Source organism: Dermacentor albipictus, chromosome 10, assembly GCF_038994185.2.
Source record: "Dermacentor albipictus isolate Rhodes 1998 colony chromosome 10, USDA_Dalb.pri_finalv2, whole genome shotgun sequence".
NCBI lineage: Eukaryota > Metazoa > Arthropoda > Arachnida > Ixodida > Ixodidae > Dermacentor > Dermacentor albipictus.
Window position 1 is genome coordinate 31,287,640 of NC_091830.1, and position 22,951 is coordinate 31,310,590.

The following is a 22,951-nucleotide window of genomic DNA, read 5'->3' on the forward strand; positions in this document are numbered from 1 at the left end:
GCCTGTTAGCCACCTATGGTAAGTACTGGAACAAAGCCAGGGAAGAATACTGTCCTTAGAAATACTGCACCTGGTCCCTTGAGCGATTACTAGGATTGGCTGACAACATGCTCTCCAGATTATTCATAAATCAGCACCAAGGTGACGGCATTTAAACGAAGCGAGATGTAAAAAGTGAGCGACAAGGTAGAAAAGTTTCACATCCACTTTACCACTACAGAGCATCAGCTCCACAAAGATGACTCGGACAACAGCTATTACTGAACAAAGTCGTCGTCTTGAAAGCAAACTAACTGTGTGCACCTGCAAACATTTGCTTCAACCGATACCACACCAAACAGTGCAAGGCTTCCTGCACATACTTAGCAAGCTATTGCATCACTTTGTGGCATTATATGCAAAACACTTCTTTTCCTCGCAGTTAGCAATAGACCTGGCCTTCTCTCGGAACAAGCGCAGAAGTTACAAAGTACGCTCAATTCGAACGAACTAAATTTTTAGATAATTTCTCACTAACAAAATACTGAATTTGTTTCAGTCTATTTTTGCCAGGCCAAGCTACCCTTCAAGGGCTACCCACAACTGTTCGCTAGGGTTCATCCAGCCACCGAAAATTTGCTGCTGTTAGCAGCACTGTGTGTTCCTTCTCATTGCATTTGCAACTTTTTCTCATAGCTCCCTGCTACGACTTGTCACTGTGAATGTGTAGCTTTTGCCACCTTAGGTGCAGCTCATAGCAAGCTGAACAGCTATTCAAGGTAGCACTGAATTTCTGTTCAGGCAGCCATTAAAATTTTTTTTCTCAAAGTGGCCTTGAAAAATATGTCTGTGGTACAGTTACATGCCTTTCTAGTTCAATGGAGTATAAACACATTGTTTACCATAGCCGGTGGCGACAACTCAAGACTTACAAACAAGCTCCACCCACAAAACCATAGTACACTTGCTTTTCTCTTCTGGAAGAAAGCCGAGTCAGGTGGAGTTCGTTCACAGCTTGACGGCTTTGCTCTGCTAATGTAAATGGTAGACTAATCAGAAAATAAAAGCTCACTATTTCAAACTATAATATTAGCTTTGGCTGGGCACACTGACATCAGTGTCACCCATAAAACTTCCAAAGATGTCCAGGTTTCGTCCTAAAACCAGCCACAAACATATCTGTAGGAAGGAGACGGCTGGTTCTAGACACGCAACACTGCTTGAAGTCACAGAAATAAGCAAACCTAATTGGCTGGTGCGTATCAAATTGTGTGAGTTTAAAAGTGCCCCTGTAACTTCTTCATTCTTACATTGTCACAAACTGTATATGAGCACATACGTACACGTCCATTAACATCTTTCAGAGTCCCATTACCTTGAAGTTGCCAGTTGGTGCGTTGTCGCAATTGTTTTTGCAACGACGACACAAGATTGGTGCTTACAATATTGAGCACAGAACTCAGTTTTGTGGTGAAAGCAATGTATTAGGTTAACCCTCTGACGGTCAATGACGTAAATATACAGCGCCGCGAACAAGTCCGAAAATGGTCGATGCCGCATATTTACGCCACCGTCTGTACGTTTAAAAAGCGCGCCGATTCCCTAACTTTTTCTATTCTGCCACGTCCTGCCACTATGTGGGGATACAGGAATTTTTTTCGCGTGCCTACCTCTCTCCGTTTTTGTTGCATGGTTTGTTTTAGCGCTAGTTTGCTCCCGCGCGTCTGTATACTACCGCTTACGCACTGGCGCGCACGCGGTCGGGCGGCCGTATGGATTTTGTTTCGCAGACGGTTTCGGATTTTTGCACTTGCAAAACTGATGGCTATCTCGTTCCCAATCGCTCAAAGGGCGACCGCTTGTTTCTCGCTCGTTTAGTGCTCACAGGGGTGCACATAGGAAGGAAGGCACCGTGCATGCGTTTCCATTTCGTTTCTTTCTTTTTTTTTAATACTGGCAAAAACAATTGCCCGATAAGATGAAGATTAGCAGAAGTTTGTCACACGTGTTGCTTTTTTTTGGTGGGCACGCAACAAAACAGTTTTCTTGAGTGCGCGCACCTACGCAGTTTGATTACGCTATGGACGTACGTATTAGTGTAAGAGCAGGAACATTCAGGGCTTGTGAAATATTGTAGTGTGCGGATTTTGAAAGCCTGGAACTATGTGCATAAAATTTTAATTCTGAAAAGTTTATTTCCTTTTTATTTGTTGTTATTCATGAATGAAGAGTGTATATATACCAATGGAAAAGATTATTTTCTCACTTTACAGTCACCCTAGAAAAATTACAGTAAATTTTTTTCGAAATAAGTCCCTAAGAGTCAGAATCTGCAATAAAAAAAAAATCGACCCTGGGCAGTCGCATATGGCGAAAAAAATCGACCCTCAAAGGGTTAAAGAAGGGAAGCCTTCTAAGAAAAGTGACCTTCGTCAGGGCAGAAAAGTGTGCTTAGTGAAGCATTGGCTCCAGGTGGAATCATCCTTTGTTCAACCACTGTTGTCACTGCTAGTCTCTATCTTCGTGTGAACCCTTTGTCGCACGTGCACTAAAATTTCTTACGCTACCGATGGTGCTTCTGTGCAGATATGTGCTTCTGCTAGAGAAACACTTAAACATATTCCATGCAGATACCCAAGGCTGCTACAGAGGCATATATTTAGCTAGTTTTGTGGGGCAGAATGCAGAATATATTGAGAAATTTGACTGCTTTCCTAGTCATCCTATAACATTCCTTTTTTTTTTATGCCAAGAGATAACTTAGTTGAGAAATACAATCGCAAATGAAGAAGCCGCTATTCAAATGACCCACAACGAAAGGTGGGTGCTACATAGCTGCGCCGACCATCTCGACAGTCGCGCCCTACCAGACACTCACTCTTGCCTGCTTTGTGCCAGAAGACTGCCCATGAGGAGCGCCCTAGTACCGCAAGTACAGCCAACACAGTATGTAGTGTGAAGAGGCTGCACATTATTTTTATTGAACCACAGCGTACTCGAGTCTTGTTACAAGCGGTTGACTCAAATGTATTGATCACAAACACGCTGTGCTACATTATGCGTGCATAAATTTCTCGTAAAGAAGTCTGCCGTACTCGTTCTGTTGAATAGTCAGCCTCGCCAAACCTTTTAAGCTCAACATAAGACGTAAGCCACATACCTCTTGAATGAAAATTACTTGGCTTATGATCCAAAGGAAGCCAACTATAAGATCTCATTGTGATGTAAGAGTTTCAGATAAAAGTTAAGTGCACATTGCTTGTTTGTTGTCGTAATTCCCTAGGGATGTTCTACTAATGTCCTCGGGATGACACAAGATGGTTCAAACACTCCAACAGCGCTAAGCCTCCGAGTCTTCAGGACACTGAAGACAGTTTAAATGCTGCCATCAAATAGGTACGGACACAAAAAGTGAAGCTCTGGATCACCTAAGTTAAATACAGTTGTCGCACCTCAACACCCCACGCAAAACAAATATCAGTTTTAAATGCATACCTTCTTCGGCAGTCATCGGTTACATGCACCCAAAACGTTGCCGTAGATATTGAACATCACCAAAATAAATGCCATCATCTAAACTGGAAACATCCCCCATAACCCCAAGAAAGAGACACAAGACATCTATACCCTGCTGCGACTATTTTATTAAGGTTTACAGAAAAGTCATGCAATAACAGTTGGAGACGAGAGCAGAAACAACACAGACAGGAATGGTTCTAAATTGGAGAAAAGGAAGAAAAAAAAATGGAAACATTCACCAAAAGCAAACAAACAACCCAAGCACGGTGAAACAATTTGAAAGAGGAATAACATGCACATCTCATGAAAGACTTAAGAGCAAAGACAGTGCTAAGAAAGCAGGAACAAATGAGTATACAACACACAAAAGCAGAGAGGAAAAGACTGAGTTTTACTAAACACAAGAAATCCCCTAAAAGAAAGACGCAATCTAACAACACTCAGCATAAAGAGCATTCCAATGAAGATAAGAATTTTAAAACAGTGCAATGAATTAACTGCAAATAAAGTGTCGGGAAGACGGAAGCAGTCAGTATGCACAAAATAGATATCAAACTGGAAAGACCTGCATGGTTTTCAAAAATAGACTTGCAAGACAAACAGACCATCAACAGATGCAAAGTGTACACTGATACAGTACTGAGACAGAATGAAAAAAAGAAAGAAAGCATGCTTCCGGACACACCGAGGTACCCGTCAAACACGCAAGCAGTCACAAAGGGGTCACTGACTGCAGTAACGCCAGGTTGATCACAAAACAATATGCACTTCAAAAGTGAACAAAAATGCTATAGATGAGGGGTACGCAGATCACGGGCTTCACATTTTACGCTAGCACTACGCCCATTCTCTCTGAAAAGCCACGTGAAATAAAACCAAGCCAGGCTCGATGTCACGAAGCATCGGCAAAATCAACTAGGCTAAAGCCAACTACTAATCCAGCAAGTGCAAACCTCGGCCAACTCCTCACCAAACGCACGGGATATACAAGGAAGACATCTGCTTTGTGAATGTTGAATTGTTTGATTCTTACATCCCAACAGTTCTCATGTCGGAAAAGTAATTTGTTACAAAACTAGCTTTCACTCTTTCATGCTCTCATCACTGAATCAATGAAGGCAATAGATTTGTGCTGTCACAAAATTTGTTAACACGCTCACTAGGTTTGTTGCCAAACTAGCCAGTGTAGGGAACCCTTTTAGAGCTCTCTGAGAGTTATGGAGTCCCGCACTCTTACTAAGCACATTGCAACATAGAGCTTGTGAAAGTTGTGACGTGATTGGACTGACTGAGTTTAACGTACGAAAGCAAATCTGACTTGAGCAACACGCAGAGGCACGCACATCTTTTTTTTCTGTCCCGCATTTTCTCCACACTGTTCCAAGTCACAGATAAACCCTTGCTACCGACAAGCCCAAATGAACTGTTACCAGTAGGGTTTCTTTGAAGTCTCGGTACATGATCACTTCTACATTCCACAACCATTCAAACATACAAAGTGGAATTGAATTGGGATGCTCAGGCTTAGCAGCTGGACGCTATAGCATCTGAGCAACCATGACATCTTTTTGAATGGCTGATAAATCTACCAATGCTTCTCATGTTTTTGGTGCTTGCGCAGTAAGTTTGTTGATTGGCATTTGAGGCAAGACACAAAACTCATTCAAGGAGAAATGTCCGCCACACTACATCCTCCTTTTGAGAAGTGTGAAGGCTCGATCAGTGCTTGTATTAAATTAACCAGTTCCAGACGTCGTCAGAGATGCTAGGGTCAGCGTCATGGCTGCACCAAATGAAACTAACTAATCAGGCTCAAAAGTAGGCGACGCTTTAGGTGGGCTATTAACGCATTTGTTAATCTAAGCACAAGCTGCAAGCACAGTTATAGGGCCCTGAGGGATCAAGAAATGACACCTTTTTTCAAGGCTCAGAACTTGCAATTCACCTAAGGCAAAAAGCTGCAACTTCCATGCTCCTACAGAGAAAGAAAGCAGACGATGAGGTCCGCTAAGACGCCTCGTCTTCTACCTTGAGGGCTTTCTCCTCTTCAACATCAACCTCCTTCTTCGGCTGCTTGGCAGCTGACGGTCCATCAACTGTGTCCCCAGCTTCCTTCGGCTTCCGCTTCCTGAAATTCAGGACAAAAGTTTCCAAACTATAGCAAGTACGCTGACTGAAAGGGAAGCTGAAAGGTTTCCCAGAAAAAATGAGTGAACATGTGTACATAATGGTTTTCAACCCTCCGAATTCGAATATCGTATCGAAATTGAGCGAAAGAAAGCGCAAATATATTTTATTTCGACGAAAAGTGCAGCAGCGGACACGCCCAGCTCGCGCGTCTCGTTTCCGCCTGTGATTGGTCGGGCGACCCGTGACGTCAACTTTAGCGACCGACCGCTGCCGCTCCACATGAAGCGCGGTGCCAGGTAGTTTGGTGCCGTAATGGAAAATTAAGAGGTAATAGAAAATTTAGAGAGACTGCGTTTTTCTGAAGAGTTCGGGGTTGCTCCCTACATGTACGAGCCGATTGCAAAGAGCCGGCCTCTCGAAGAAGCAAACGATGCTGGTGCGAGCAGTGCTTTCGACGAGAACGAAAGCGAAGTCTTGGGATCTCCTCGTGTTGGAAATGCTCTTTGGTGAGCATGTTTTTTGCAAAGCGATCTAGTGATCTCGCCGATCTTTCGCCGATCTAGTGAGCTCGTTTCCGGTCAAACAACTGCAGTGTTGTGTTCCTGCATGCCTCCTCGTGGAACGTAAGCGGGGATGCGATCGTCGGCATTTGTGCGCTGTCCAAAGCTGTCGGTAACCTACAAAGACGGTTCAAACGCGTGAAAAGCTTCCCGGTTCATGCAGTACGTGTAGTGACCTTCATCTGTGCGCCATCCGCACACTACTCGTAACCGAAGTCGTAAAGGCGGCGAATTCCGTCGGCTACGTGAGACGGTCGGTTTCTCGCTGTGCGCGAGAGACGGGGGGAGCGTAGCGTCCTGGCGTGCGCCGGCTTTCCAGCACATGCAAACTCTACATTTGCACTGCGTTATGGTAGCTGCATGCAGGCTGTTTTACAACACACGTGCAAATCGAAAATTCGCGGCGCTTTGCGACGAAACCTGCGTCGAGGGCGGGAAATAAACATGCACCTTCCGTTCAGCGTGCTAACATGAAGGAGCTCGCAGTAAATCAAAATCCAGGTTTGGGCGAGTTCGTGTATTCATAAGGCCTTCCAACACCAGTTATCATCAGTCAGTCCGCACTCGTGCCGTCTTTGTTTTCGTTGCTCCGATCTTTTCGCGCTGCGTTTAGAAAGCCTGCTAGTGGAAATTCTGGTGATAATCGTCGTCACGGAAGTGGTTGGAGCACAGCAGTGTTGTTCTTGAGGTCTTGAAATTCTTTCGCTTTACAGCAGCCTCCCACTTCCTTAAAAGCTTCTTGTCTTGTGGGAAGCAATGGAAGACAACATCGCCGCGGCCGCTGGTGTTCGTGCAACCGTAGGCTGCACAGAAAGACGGCATGATCGGCCCGCCACATCAGTTGATGCTGCGCACGTTGACCACCGCTCTACTTACACACAGACGCACCAACAAAGAAATGCAGGGTCGATCGAAGCAGATTACGACGGCACGCACGCAGAAACAAGCACGGTCAGGCACGGTCGCGCAGGCTGCGAAGGAGCAAAACACTAAAATTGACGTCACAACACCGCAGTTTCCGGTCTCCGCTCGCATCGTCAGCGTCAGCAGCAGCGCGCGGCATTCGACGGGGGGCGGAGCTACAGCGCAATTTCAACCGACGATTACGTCGCTCCTATTTGAAAAAAAACCCCCAAATTTGACCTACATGGTTTATAAGGTTCTGGCATCCGTATATGAGCGTCTTATTGAATTCGACAGACTCTTCAGCTTCCCTTGAATGGTTAACTGACTGGATGACTGGTTGGATTCAACGTTCCAAAGTAACAAAGGGACTATGAGGGGACAGCGCAGTGGAGGCCTCTGCCCTAACGTTGACCACCTCGGCTTCTTTCACGCACTTCATTTCATAAATTGAAATTCTCTAGTTTTCTCTGCCAGAACCCCAACCTGATTATGAGTTATGCCATAGTGGGGGACTTCAGGTTAATTTCGACTGCCTGGGGTTCACTAATGCGCACCTAAATCCGAGTACACAAGCGTTTTCGCACTTCGCCCTCCTATCGAAATGCGGCCACCGCTGCTGATATTGAACCCGTGACCTTGAACTCAGCAGCAAGACACCATAGCCACTGGGTTACCCCAGCAGGTCTGTATACTACCCCTCGCCAAATACGCGCAGTGCTGTGAAAGATAGCAACAGCCAACCAGATAAGAGGATGCATAACAGAGGCTCCTCCATTCTTCAGCTCTAATCTAATCGCCTTCTGCATAACGCCAACTTAAATGCGCCAGAAGAATAGTAGTGGGCACAGTAGGCGAGCCAACTCTATAGTTAGTGGCTGACCCGAGCACTAGCTTTCACTGTACTGCCCAGAGTCACTGCGAAAGCATTCTTGCCTTCTGCCCTCTTCACAAGGCGGCCACTCTGTAGTCGGGAATCGGAACAACCACGTGCTCAGTAGCATAGTTTCATTTCATGGCTCATCTTTATGGGTATGCAATGAAATAAGAAAGGCTATTGCCCATAAAAACTACTGTATGCCTTTATGGGCAGCTATCAGCACAGGTCTTCTAAGGATATGCAGCACTGACAAAATAAGGTAACAAATAAATTAGGTAAAAGGAATGTTGAACAAACGACAACATACCTGTCCAATTTCTTCAGTTTCTCCTTGAGCTTTTTTTGGTCGTCCACACCAAGCGTCATGAAACCTGGAAGGCTGTGGCATAATAACACTCTGCATGACTCAGTTCACAACACTAGAAATGCATCACATTCAACTTTAGCTTCATTTGGCATTACAACCAACAATTAGTACACTGCTCAGCTCAAGAAACATTTGATTAATATGAAGTTTATGAACATAGTCAACGCCCCAAGAACTTCCAAAACAATGAATGGATGCCTTTTACTGCCTCCAAGGACTCAAATCACTGCAGGCAAGTCCGAAATAGCTCTGAAGGCCTGCCAGAATACTTGTAAGGTGAATCGGTGCTTATACAGGAGACAACGAGTGTGTATAATTAAGGACGCATACCATGTTGCATGACAGTGGCCCCTTTCGAATTTTGATATGCTTCACCACAGCACACTGCGCATGCTCGACCGCATAACACCGCTATATTGCGGTGACGCTCACTTATGGAAACGAGCCTTATGCAGCACTTGAGCAGTGTCGTACTTACTGTGCTTCGAGGCCGCCAAAATGACGATAAAAGCGAAGTCAGTGCCATTGCTAACAGCGGCAAATTCTTTCAATGAAAAACCTGGCACTAAACAGCAAGAAGTTCGGTAGCAAACGTCGAAGCAGCTAGGCCTAGCATTGCCGCAGTGGTGGCTACCGGTGCCAGTGAATCAGCATGCGAGAGTGCTAGGTCAAGCCTGCGAAATAATGAAAATGATGGCAATGGTAGGTTTGATTAATGCCATTTCGGACCTGCGATCACATTAAAAATTTTAAATCAGACACAGATAAGTTTCCACATCCAGAATTTCAGAAATCCTTATACATTGGCTTTATGAGGTAGGTAAATGGCAGTGCCACGAACACATGCGAATTACCAGCCATGTCTAAAGAATCGGCCGATGACTGCATGTCATTTACTTATTCACTACTATTAATAAGTTTCTTGACTCCTCACAACTATTGCAGGCAAGAGTACCAAATAGTTCAATACTGCTATCCAAATAATACAAAAACAATGTCAACCACATTAGTCTAATTTAACGTAATTAAAGACCTAGAAACAAGCATATCACAGATAGAGATGAGTCCCTGAGTGCCTTTGAAAAATTCTCTGAGTGACACAGAACTTTGTTGTATGTCAAGACGGGCTGACATCATGTCGCTCGCTGCTATCACTCTCTAGTAAGCATGTTAAAAATTTTAAGTATGAATAGTATGAATAAGTATGAATAGCAAGTAGTGTTTATTTTATTAAAAATAGAAAACTGAAGGGAGGGATTAGTAAAATGCATAACGAATAAAATATCTTCGAACAAAAATGATAAAGCAGATTGCAAACCGAGTCTAACATTTCCAAACACAAATAAAAAGAGATGCATACAGAAGCAAGCCTTTTCGAAAATGAGCTATTTCTATCAACTGGTAAAGGCTCACAGGTATTAGGCCTGAACTTTGTCACAAGTGAGATTTTCTCAGCAGCTGGAATGTCAACCTAAACAGTCCTGAGATACTGTCAGCCTGTGCACAATGCCTAACTTGCGTTTCACTGCTTTAATGAGTTTATTTTGGTTTAGATGAGGGTCACCTGCATCTCGGCATCCACCAACACTTGGCTTTTTGAGTTCAAGCTCCTTCAAAGAAGAGGCGGCCCAGGTAATTTTCCAGTCATTCCTCAATGCAACAGTCCTCGTCCCGTCATGCATTCGCCCCCCGGACCATTTGAAGCATCCTCTTGGTCAGTTGTACAGTCAATGTTCGATTTTTCAGACTCTCTAAGAGCCGCGAAAACATAGGAAAAATCAGGAAGTTCGAAAAACATGAATGCACATGTTTTACTGAGGGCTAAAATAACTATAGGCACGTCCAAAAAAGTTCTTAAAGTCTGCCAGTACTTATCAGGCATATCGGTGCTCATATTGTGACAGGAGACTACGGGTGCACGCGTGCATTATTAGGGAATACGTACTGGTTGCCGTGACAATTGTTCCATCCCACGCTTGTTAAGCTTCACCACAATAGTTTATGTTTCACTGCATAACATTTCTGTGCTGAGGCAAAGCTGCCAATCGAGAACCGGACTTGCACAACGCACTGTGCTTTCTAAGCTTCGAAGCCAATCGCAAGGATTACAGAGGTGGAGTCGCTGCTGTTGGTGGCAGCAGCAAATTCTTTCAATGAAAAACACGGCACTGAGCGGCAAGAAGGTTAATAGCAAATGTCGAAGCATCTAGGCCTCGCGTTACTGCGGTGGTGGCTACGGCTGCCAGCAGATCTACGTGCGAGAACACCGGTTCAAGGCGGCGAGATAATCAAAATGGTGGTATTGGCTTTGATTAATGCAGTTTCGAACCTGCAGCTGCAGCAAAAAGTCCAGAAAATTGGACGGCGAAGGGTTCTTGTACCCGAAATTTCAGACATTCTCATACATTCACTCTATGGCGTACATGGTGGTGCCATGAAGCCATCCTCATTATCGGGCATGTCTCAAAAGTCGGGCGTCAGGAAAATCGGTCGTTGGCACTACCTTGGTAACTCCTCCAACCGTCAACTAAGACAATTCATTAAGATTCCCCTCTTTTGCTCAAGCCAGCATTAGGGCAACTTTCGTTCCCTTTCAATAAATGGAAAGCTTATTTTCCGATAGAAGCAGTAATTCCCTGGGTTTTCCCCAAGTATTTCCAGACTATTCAAGATCCCTGAGAACTCCCAGCTTTCCCAGTTGGTAGACACCCTGGATCAATATTTCAGTACATGCAATAATGGATATAACTAAGTAAGTTTGCCTCCCCTTTCAACTTGGTTATACAGTAAAAATACGTTAATTCGGTCCAGTAAACTTCGGTGCCACGAAGCTGTCTGAATTACCGAGCATGTCCGCATTGTCAGTGTCCAATTTATCGGGCGTCAACTGTACAGGATGTGTTATTGCTCATTAAATATTGTCCATACTACTCTCGAACGAAACATTAGCCAGTCAACTTCCATTGATTCGATCCTGATGGGACCGACGAAACTGGTCAAATGATATGGCCAGCTGAATTAAATAGATGGAAAAACAAACACACCTAAACACAATGTTAATTCACTTGACAGTAGTTAGCTTCGCCGCGATGCAGCCATGTGAAGCTGTAAAACATGCAATGCAGAGAAAAGCACTGCTGTTACGAGACACGGCATGTGTTCCTTAACCCTTTTCAAGACGAGACATAAATAACCAGAAAAAAATTATTTTCTATCTAAATGCACAAAACACATTGCGAATATGCATAACCTACACAAGGTATTTTCTACACAAACTTTTTCATCAATAGGGGGGAACCCCCAGGCATGAAACTTGAAGTGGGCTTCACACCAAGCCATCTTAGGCTTCGTTTTCAATTAGTATAGAAAGCTGTCATCACATATGAGCCATAAGTGTACATTTCGTTTGCTTCATATCACATGTGTGAGATCACTGCAGCTGGATATCTTGCATCAGCCTGTCTCATCCGACCTTGCTTTAAAAAGACACTGAGTTGCATGCCTGCTCTAAACCAACAAATAACACTTGCTGCCTGTCATTCAGTGTTGGCAGAAGACATTTAGCCAGAAACTTCATACTCAATATGGAAACACAGCAAGAAAAAAAATTTCTGCTTTGTTGCCTGTAGGCAACACTTGTCAATAAAGGGTTAATTTACACAAGCACATGTGCCGTCTCTGGTCACATTACGAGCACTGAGACTCATTAATAATTTACTGGCAGGCCTACAGAGCTTTAGATAGACCCCTGCTCTTTTGTTGGCTTTAAACGTCCCGACTTTCACACTCTTTTACATCTTACCGCCTTCCTTCTAGCTAGCTTTCCGAAAACACAGTTTTCTCTGCTTCTTGGCACAAGGTGCATGCATATAATTAAGGAACACATACTGGGCACTGTTAACGATCTCATATATGAGACACACATGGCAGGTGAAACGAAGCCTCAAATCACCACAGCAACATCAGAAGCAGCTCTGAATGGTTGCCAGCATGCTTATTAGGCATCTAGGTGTTCACACTGCAGCCTGAGATGGTGCGTGTGCTATTATAATTAAGGAATGCGTACTACATCCCCTGGCAGTGGCCCCTTTCTTTTCTTGGTATACTTCACCACAATAAATTGCGCGGGCACACACAAGCTCGCGTCCGCGCGCCCATGCATGCACAGATGGTGCAGCATGGCTCGTGCGCATTGAAATGCCGCGTGATCTCGGGGAACAGCTCCTCTCTGTTACCGCGCGCTTGGGTTGCCTCGCTTCGGCCCGCCTGGCTGCGCAGCTACGGCGCGTAACGTTCAACTCCCAGTGAAGCAGATTTATATCATGCAAGAAAGTGCTTCTTTCCTCTTCGTGCTGATCTAACAGCTATAAAAATATAACAATTACGTTTATAGATATCGAAGCAGTTCGAAATGCTGTCAATAACAAAGTACGAAGCGGCGTCTGCCAAGGTGTCTGTGAGTGAGCTCAATGAGCGTGCACTGTCGTGCGTCTGTGGATGCAAACTGCCATTCCTTGCAAGACGCGACAGGCACTAGACGCGCGATTGCGTGCATCCGCAAGCGTACGTTTGGTCTCGGCTTAACACAACTGTATTGCGGCAAAGCTGACCAGAAAAGTTAGACTTATTTCGCAATGGCTAATTTTGAGATCGAAATAATGGAGGTCTGGGCCAATTGAAATGTATGGGCGCCGGCTGGGACCTATGGTCAGGATCGAATTAACCGGAGTCAAATTAAGAGCAGTCTACTGCATACATGTTCTAGAAAACAGTGTTTGTAAATGTAGAATCAAAGGACAAATTACAGCTCCTCTCTCCTACAGAATAGAAGGTTCTACAATTCCACATCTGACAACTCTACAGATTATTGTAGATATTGTAGAATTGCTGTAGAATCTGTCGTACAATTGTTGCAGAACTTCCTGTTCTGTAGAACAAAGAGGTGTTATAAAATGTGCTTTAAATCCCAATGGCCCTGGTAGGCCTAAGTAATAGTAACAATGAAATTCAAACAGCGCTAGACGACAGGACCAGAAAGAGGAGGAGACAGACATTCTTTCTGGTCCTGTCGTCTAGCGCTGTTTGAATTTCATTGTTACCATGGAACACCAACTCGCCTAAGCCGCTGCCCTTCTAAGTAATAGCCTTCTCACATGCAAATAGCAGCAAGCCATAAGGAACACATACTAGGCAAAACGAAACCTCGAATCACCCCAGCAACATCAGAAACAACTCTGAATGGCTCTCAGTATGCTTATTAGGCGTCTAGGTGCTCGTACTGTGACCCAACACGGCACATGCGTGCCAGTATAATTAGCAAGCGCATACTATGTCCCGTGACGGTGGTTACTTTCCATTCTTAGTATGCTTCACCGCATAACATGGCAGTATAGCGGCGGAACTGACCAGTCAAGTTCAAATTATGAGATCAAAATAACGGAAGTTAGAGCTCATAGAAATGTACGGGCCCCTTACAAAAAATGTAAGCCCTTACAAGGCTTACACAAATATTAACGCTGAACAAGACGAATCTAATTCAGCGACAAGCCTTTCTATAACCTTAGGTTCTTTGAAATGCCCTTGTTGCCTCACTGCTTTCCAGCAAACTTCGCGTGCTTATTTATCTAAGTAGTTACCTTTCAGCACCCAACGTGTAGTCGAGATCATCCCGCTTCTGGACAAAGCAGTCCACATGGAACCACATGGGGATGGCGCCTCGCATCTTGGCGTAGCCGCTGTCGTAATCATTCTTGGAAATCCTGACCTCTCCCTAGTAGAAAGAAAGCACCACGGTAAGGGCAACAGTATCTTGACCTAACGGGCCTCTGCAAGATTCCATTGTGCCATCAATGCCCGCATATATCTTCAACCCTGACAAGCTGGCAAGCATTTCTGCAAATTAACAGCCACAGATTTCTGTCCCCAGTGCGTTTCACTAATCTACGAAACATAACGAACTGGATGTCAGTGGGTATCCAGAGCACTGTATTTTCATTTTATCTACAGCACTAGAACACTGGCTGATCCAGTCAAGCATGATTATTGGTATGTTTGATTCACACGATCGTTTTCCTACCTACTAACCTCATGGTAATATTACACTTTTCAGTTACAAACATAAGGTGAAGCAATACGTGGTGCCCCCGTCACCTGATCTGCTATAAATGCAAGCACAGCCATGACAGTTGGTTTCTACTCACTTTAGCGATCTTCTCATTGCAGCCTTTACAGGTGCTCTTACTGGACTTCGCATATTCGGTGGAAAAGTCCTTCAAGTCTTCTTCAGTTGTTCCAGTTGCGAGTTTGCTCTCTGCAATGAAGCAAGAGCCGGAGTCACAAAAACATCTTTCACAAAGCTTTACACACAGCTTACTTAAAAGGAGCTTAAGCTACTTTTGAAGGCAAGCAAGCGAATTCTCTCTTGCCTTTGCTCGCCACATGGTCACTTCGCCAGTGCCGAAACCTCACGTTCACGCTCTTCTCTTGCATGCAAACACCATTAACTTCTGCTTATCAGAACTACAAACTTTTTTGCTACGTACCGTTGCCGCCATACATGCTACACAAAGCAACATCAGCTGATTGTACACGACAGGCAAGCAACATAACAAAAAAGAGCAGGCATGTGACTGTGTGGTAAAAGCGTGCCAGCAGATGGATCGGAACTGATTTCCACCCTAAGTGGACCAATTGACAGCTTTTAACCTGTTGGCATGGCGAAGTGTGGAGGGATTGGAAAAACCCAGAGAGGAGCACCTGACTTTATATATTTTTTTTTATTATTTTCAGCGGTGGTTGGGGCCCTTTAACCCTTTGAGGGTAGATTTTTTTCGTCATACGCAAACGCCCAGGGTAGATATTTTTTATTGCAGATTCTAATTCTTTTTAGAACTTATTTCAAAAAAATTCACCGTAATTTTTCTAGGGTGACCGTAAAGTGAAAAAAATATATATATTTTGCATTGGTATATATGTACACTTCATTCATGAATAACAACAATAAAAAATGAAACAAACTTATAGGAATCGAAAATTTGATGCACTGTTGTAGTTCAAGGCTTTGAAAATGCGCACACGAGAATATTTCACAAGATTCAAATGTTCCTGTTATTACACCAGTATGTACATCCATAGCGTAATCGAACTGTGTAGGTGCGCGCACTCAAGAAAACTGTGTGGTTGTCTGTCTGTCAAAGAAGCAAAACGTGTGACAAACTTCCGCTAATCTTCATCTTATCGTCAACCAGAGGCAATAGGTTTTCACGAATCTCAAAAAAAAGCAACGGAAACGCATGCATGGCGACATCCTTCCTATCTTGAGCACTAAACGAGCAAAAAACAAGCGGTCGCCCTTTGAGCAATTAGTAACAAGATAGCCATCAGTTTTACAAGCGCAAGAAGTCAAAACCACCCACAGAACAAAACCCAAATCGCCATCCGCCCGCGCAGTACTATATAGACGCGCGGAAGCGAACTAGCGCTAAAACAAACCATGCAATGAAAACCGAAAGGGAGGCGCGCAACAAAAAATCCCTGTATTCCCACTAGTGGCAGCACATGAAAGAAAAGAAAAAGGAAATTGGCGTGCTTTTTAAACGTACAGACGGTGCCGTAAATATACGGCACCAACCATTTTGGGATTCATTCGTGGCGCCGTATATTTACGTCATTGACCCTCAAAGGCTTAAGGACAAATGACTAAACAAGCTCCGAAAAAATAGTTCAAGCCAATTCACAGGCATCACATAAGGAAACACAAAAGAGACCAATGCAAGCTAACCAACAAATGTCTCTATTACTATTACAACATGTACAGCTATACTTTAAAGAAACATCACACCAAGTTCATTAAAATTTGTTTTTATACTTTTCAATACACCATGAAAATTTTTTTTGGTTTTAGAAGCAGCCTATAGGATGAATCGTTCTACTTTTACTAGAATCAGATTAAGCGCAACACAGCACATAAGTAATGCACAGCTTGAAAACCACTGCTCCAGAAACTAACCATGCAGCAGAGAAATATTCCGGTTCATCCAATATTAAGAGGGAGCAAAGAAATGCATCACAACCGCTCTGTGCCATAAAAGAAGAAACACCAAATTTGCTTTCTAAGATTGTTTGAAACATGCAAATATGAATCTAATATGAGATTATGTTAGCATCATCATCATCATCAACCTATCTTAAGTCCACTGCAGGATGAAGACCTCTCCTTCCGATCTCTAATTCGAATTCTATCTTGCACTAGTCCATGCCCACTTAATGGCGCCCCCAAATTTCTTAATTTCATCACCTCACCTAATCATCCTCGAGTGCATTTCCCTTCTCTAGGCACCCATTCTGTAACCATAATGGTCCAACAGCTATCTAACCTACGCATTACATGCCCTGCCCAGTTCCATTTCATTCTCTTAATGTCAATTAGAACATTAACTATGCCCATTTGCTCTCTGACCCACACCACTCTCTCCCTGTCTCTTAACATTACGCCTACAATTCTTCGCTCCATCACTCTTTGTGCGGTCTTTAACTTGTTTTCAAGCTTCTTTGTCAGTCTCCAAGTTTCTGCCCCATATGTCAGCACCGGTAGAATGCACTGGTTGTAAGCCTTTCTTTTTAGTGATAATGGTAAGCTTGCACAGTAAGGATCTGAGTATGTCGGCGGTATGCGCTCCAACCTAATTTTATTCTTCTGTAAATTTCCTTCGCATAATCAGGGTCCCCTGTGAGTAATTGACCTAGGTAAATGTATTCCTTCGCAGACTCTAGAGGCTGACTGGCGATCCTGAAATCTTGTTCTCTCGCCAGGCTGTTGATCATTATCTTTGTTTTTTGCATATTAATCTTCAACCCCCCCATTTTGCATGCTCTCTGTTAAGGTCCTCAAGCATTTGTTGTAGCTCGTCCCCAGTGTTGCTGAACAGAACAATGTCACCTTTTTTCATGTATGGGAGTCCCCCTGACAGTTTGTAACTTTGGGACTCCCTGTGTAGTGCTCATTTTGCATACAATTCTTGTAAATCTGACATCATTGATGAATAAACTTGAAGAAACTTTAACTTGCAAACTGAAGGTTGCCAAGATATTTGCCGTTGATCCTTACTCCTAAACAGTCCCAATTTAATAGCTTGAATACTTCTTCCATGCATGCAATGAACAGCATTGGAGAGGCTTCCTACTTTCCCTTGTGCGGTATTAGGCTAGCTGTGGAATCTTTGTAGATAGCAAATTTCAAGCTGATAGTAATATAGTTTCTTGGAGCCCTTTTCTGGTCAGCATGAATGCTGAGCTCCTAGAACCTCTTGAATGCAAGTTTCAGTGTCCCTCTTCATAACAATCACGAGGAGGCAACATTGGAAAAGGTCACTTGCTGCTGCTACCCACTCCTCTGTGCCACTCACCAATCTTCTCTTCAATGCGCTTCTGGTCTTCATAACGCAACGTGCCAAACTTGTCGATGTCACCAACAGATTTTGGCCGCTGCTTGGCAAAGAAGCACATGAAGTGATACCAGTTGGGTGTCTTGCCGTCGAACATGGGTGACTGCACAAAGCAAGACCAAAAATTGAGTATGCATGAGCAACGAAAGGACAAACAGATTTTGAGAGCACCACTGAGGCAGAACTTCAGAGCCACCATTAAAGAAGCACTGTAGCACTTATTGAACATGGTAAGAACAACGTCACGATCTTGCACAACTGATCCCCTGCTCTCTCTTAACAGCTCTTAACGCCCCCCATCCCCCTTTTCTTTCACCCACAGATGCCAGCCATTGGGCCATTGTTTACGACCAAGAAATACTTGCGAGCAAAAGCTCACACAAGCTTTTTCCAATCTTCGCAATTTCTTGGGAAACAAGGAAGCACCATTTGTCTTGTCCCCACTTCGTGGGTTCTGTATACTTGCCAAAAAATTCGTAAAAAGCTCATGTACACTAAAGAAGTTTCGAGGGGCTTTAGCGTACACAACGATGATAATTTACCTCTGGACGCAACAAACAAGCAGCAGCACACTTGGAACAGCAAGGACTGACAAGCAACACATTGTTTTTAGACCACAATGACTTTTTCACCCCCTTTGCTGTTACAGTGGTGGAACAGCCATTGCACCTTTTGGCGCACTTTGTTGTATTCCCTTCACTAAACTTAGCCCCTACTTCATCTATCCTTTTCGAACCCCACTGTCTTCCTCCAAGTTCATCTTTCATTGGCATTCTACTTGACTGTAACTTGAAATATCAGGATCATACTGCTCACATAAAAAAATAAAATAGCTAATGGTATATGCAATCTAACTAAAACAAGTTTCCTTTATGCATGCCACATTACACTCACTTTACCGCTCTTTTATTCACTCCGACATTTCTTATGGTATAATATGTCAGGGACACCAATGACACCTGCACTGCGTCTCTCCAGATAGTTTAGAAATTAGCCATAATTATTACATGCGGTTCAACGCATCAATAATGCCAAACCCCTACAACATCCACAGTGGAACTTACTTCCATATAAATATGGAACACACTGCCATTTATAATGAAAAAGCCAAGACCTTTACACCAATTTAAAAGAGAACCAACAATGCACTTATTATGGAAAGCCTACCAAGAATTTTTGTTGCATCCATTTTTTTTTTCCAGTTTTCAACTAGTGCTTTGTAACAATACAAATAACCTCTTTTTTCATACCTATACGCGATTTTACTGTTATGATGCAATTTGCTTTGCTACCATGATATGCTAAACCTCACAGGTTTTTGTAATCAATTCTGTATTTTGTTCTGTTAGCTCTTTTTTATTTATTTATTGCTATGAACTACTTCATTGCTCTGCTACTGTTGCAATGACTTTTCGACTGTCCTAACTGTTTTTGTACAGGAAGTCCCAATACAGTCTTTCGTATACTTAATAGCTGTAACATTACTGACCCTTTAATAATAAATTGGGATTCTGTGGTAACAGTGATATTAGGTTAAAAGAAATATGTTTACACTAAAATTCTTTATCAAAATTTTTAGTGCTTTACAAGTGTTACAAGCATTAAAAAAGATTTAAACAACCGCCACACAGGTAACAGGACCAACTATGGAGGGTATGTAGGATAGCTAACACTATTGCACAGCCATAACAGGCACGCACATAAAAGAACAATTTAAAGAATGCTCCACAACTATCATGTATTGCTGTAAAATATGCACAAACATCTACGTATATCAAAGCAGTCTACACAGAGCAAAGAAGCTTGCAGCGACCAATGCTGTTATCATTGTCCAAAGTTTTTTTATTTTGGTTTAGGCACACAAATCGCATATTCGCAAGTGGTCTGGTGAAAAGGACGTATAAGCTAAACTGGTCTGTGCCCCGTGCTTGTGTCAACACGGCTACTCGCAATGGTGACCCACTTCCAAACACCTACCACCACGATGTGCAAGTTGTAGCTGACAACAGTGTTTTGAATGATTACAACGAAGGCGTCAAATAAAACAACGGACCTACGTCCTACGTGGTTGCCTCCTGTCTCCTTCCTTCGTCCATTGTCTTATTTGGCGCTTTCGTTGTAGTCATGCATAACCAACTCGCCCACCAGCACGTGCTCAGTGTTTTGAAGATACATGCATGTTTTTTTGGCACCGTGAAGTTAACACCGGAGAAATTGCAGAGGATGCTTCAAGTACAGTGGCATGTGCTTAAACTAGCACAAAGCGAGTACTTCTCTTGCATCCTTTCACCATAGGAACACATTTACCTGGAGGTTTAGGAACTAATTGGTGAAACTTTCTCACAATATTTTTTTTCATTAAAATTGAAATAGCAATCAAGATTGCAAAACAAGCCCAAATTAATAAAGCTTATGGAAAATTATGAAGAGTGTCCATTACAAATAACAATTTTACTACAAGTGCAATGATCCTGTCTACCCTTTTCTCGTGCTTACGCACATCATGTCCAGTCTATATGAATAAGAATAGCGATGTGGGTGTGCTGGTTTAAATTCATGGTGCAAATTTCTGCTGCACACTCGTGTACAGCAAGAAAGGTAAAAAAGGACGAAGGAATGGCAAAAGAAAGATAAACACAAGCGCCGACTATCAACTGAGTTTATTGGTCACAAAACACACAAATATATACACAAGGTGAACTAGACTTGAACTGTGCCAAGTCAAGTCAGCACTGGTGAGACACTTATCTGCCAGTGGCACTGTTGCTATTGTATGGACACATTTAACAACTTGTCCACTTCGTTGGAATTGAGGTGATATAATGCAAATGGAAACATCTATGTGACACATAAGTCTTGTGGATATCTGAGGCCATAGCACATCATGAGAGCACAAACGGCCAGTGGAAAGTGAAAAAAAAGTAGTCTGCTACAGGGCACAGTAATACAATACTGCATAACCACTGGCCACAAAATTGATGGGTGCAAATCATCAAATGCCCTAATGAACGATACAGTGGCACTCTTGACGAGGCATGCAAAGCCAAAATCAAGTCACACTGAAAGAACCCCTTATGACAAGTGACATGTTTTCAGCTTCGTAAATGTCATATGTACTTCAGTACTCTGGAACCTAACACTGACCTAATGGCACTTACTATACGCACTCCAAGCCTGTGTCACACCAAAGCTTTCAGAACCCTGCATACCAGAAAAACAACAAGATGCTGTCCATAGAGTGCTCTCCTAAAAGCATAGCTTGAAACAGGCCATTACCAACATCATACCAGGGTGAATGTCTTTAACATAAGAATGGGCTTGTTGGCCATTCATCACATGTTGTTACCGCATGGAGAAGAGTCACGAACAATAAAAATGCTGACCAGGCTTTACTAAGAAAGAATATTGGGCTTATGCGAGCCCAATTAAATATCCATACATGGCAGTCAAATTGCCATAACTGACAGGCAGAAAACACTGATGGAGTAATACCCACATAGGATTCTAAACAAGGCGCTGATATCAATGCCAAAGTATTCTACCTATCATAACTGCAAGAAAGGAAGCGAACTTTCAATAGCAATGTTATAATCGTTCCAAACGGTTACATTTCATAGTGTGGTTCATTAGGGGAACGGCCGACTCGCATTCCTCCCAGATCATGAAGCTGCTTTATCAGCACTAAAAGCAACATTTTCTTCCCAAACTTCATTCGAGCAACTATGTGCGTGACTACGACGAGCAACAGATTTGAGCGACGAGATAAGCTGTCGCGTGATCACATCGCTCCTTGTCGCTCGATTCAGGAAAACGAATTCATTGCTCACAGCGCAGACCACCTGTCAAATAGCCAATGGAACACATGCTGGCCATGCGCTTCCCTGTGTTACGACTTCCCCGTGTGTTGCATGAAGCACATCTCCTCCTTGGTAGGCACTGCTCAGTTTGTTTTGCATGTCCGTGACCGCTGCACCTCCATATGAAAAAAGTGTTTCCATGGCTTCTACCACCACCTAGGTGTTGGTAGTACGCACCATTGAAAAGTCACTTAAATATGTTCACTTCGGTCTCCTACAAAGCGCTAATATGAGAAGACTCCGCGTGGTTGGTTGTGCAGGGCGCGGTGTTCTCTTCGATGTAGTACAGCCACTCTATCCCCGAAATCGCACCATTTCCGAAATGGGCGCACGAGAGCTAGTGGCACAACTGTCGGCAGTATGCTCCGAACTCCCGGACAAATTGCAGTCGAAAGTGCGGGCCCTCGTTAGTTATCAGCACCATTTACTATAACTGAAGCCGACGATCAAGCGTATGGCGCTGCCTCCTCGTCATGGCGTCGCCTGCACCCGTAGCTCGTATGGAGTTTTACAGGCAAGCGTCAGCGATGTCCATCGCGTCGCCGACACGCGCAAAACCGCTTACACGGGGTTACACAAGTCTCTCATATCCTGTCGTAAATGTCCATGTCACGACAATCGCCAGCAACCCTGCCATTCGATTTTACTGCGCTTGCCCGCCAGACGCGTTCCAGGAAGCGATAAGTGGCCGCACCTTGTACAGCTCGACAGCGGAAGAAAGCAAAGACGTATGACTGCGGTTGTTGACCAGGGTGGATGCGTCACATAACCACAGTGGGGCCTGTGTTTCTGCTCTTCCTTCTCGTTTTAGTCGCTTATCTCTTCAGCGCCTGAGCAAACGTTCTGCGTTAGGAACGCGCTACAGCACATATTCGACACATTTGCAAAGCTAGATGCAATTTTCCCCTCACTGGTGCGTACACATTTAGACATAAATGATAGCTAATGTACAGCCGTTTGTGATTTATCTTATTCACCCACACCACACAAGTAAGGAACAGAAAAGAAAAAAAAAACAGTAGGCGAGAGCTCGCTAATCGCAGCGCGCGAACGCGCTCGCAAGAGCTTGGAAGCGCGTTCGCGTCACAGGATAAAAATATTGCGGCCGCATTTCTTTCGCCAGCCACTGTCGTGGAATCCGGCTCGTGTCCTTGGAACGGCCACGCCAACTCCGTCGAGATGAGCCTCCAACATAACGGCGGCGACCAAAGCGCGAGCCGGCCGGCCTCACATGGACGGGCAAATAAGAGCCGGCTCGCAGCTATGGATCGAGGCCGACGCTGGTGCGGTGCGCAAAACAGAGGCTCGCCGCC

General features: G+C 43.8%; 1 protein-coding gene across 1 annotated transcript in view; it reads right to left on the reverse strand.

The window, feature by feature from the left end:
* Positions 1-22,951, reverse strand: part of Parp1 (Poly-(ADP-ribose) polymerase) — a 68,234-nt gene that overhangs the window by 44,817 nt on the left and 466 nt on the right. The window contains exons 2-6 of the mRNA XM_065444671.2: positions 17,743-17,884; positions 14,539-14,648; positions 13,975-14,108; positions 8,279-8,350; positions 5,527-5,626 (exon numbers count right to left, since the gene is read on the reverse strand). Coding sequence (XP_065300743.2) covers positions 5,527-5,626; positions 8,279-8,350; positions 13,975-14,108; positions 14,539-14,648; positions 17,743-17,884 — 558 coding nt within the window. The remainder of the gene's footprint in view (positions 1-5,526; positions 5,627-8,278; positions 8,351-13,974; positions 14,109-14,538; positions 14,649-17,742; positions 17,885-22,951) is intronic.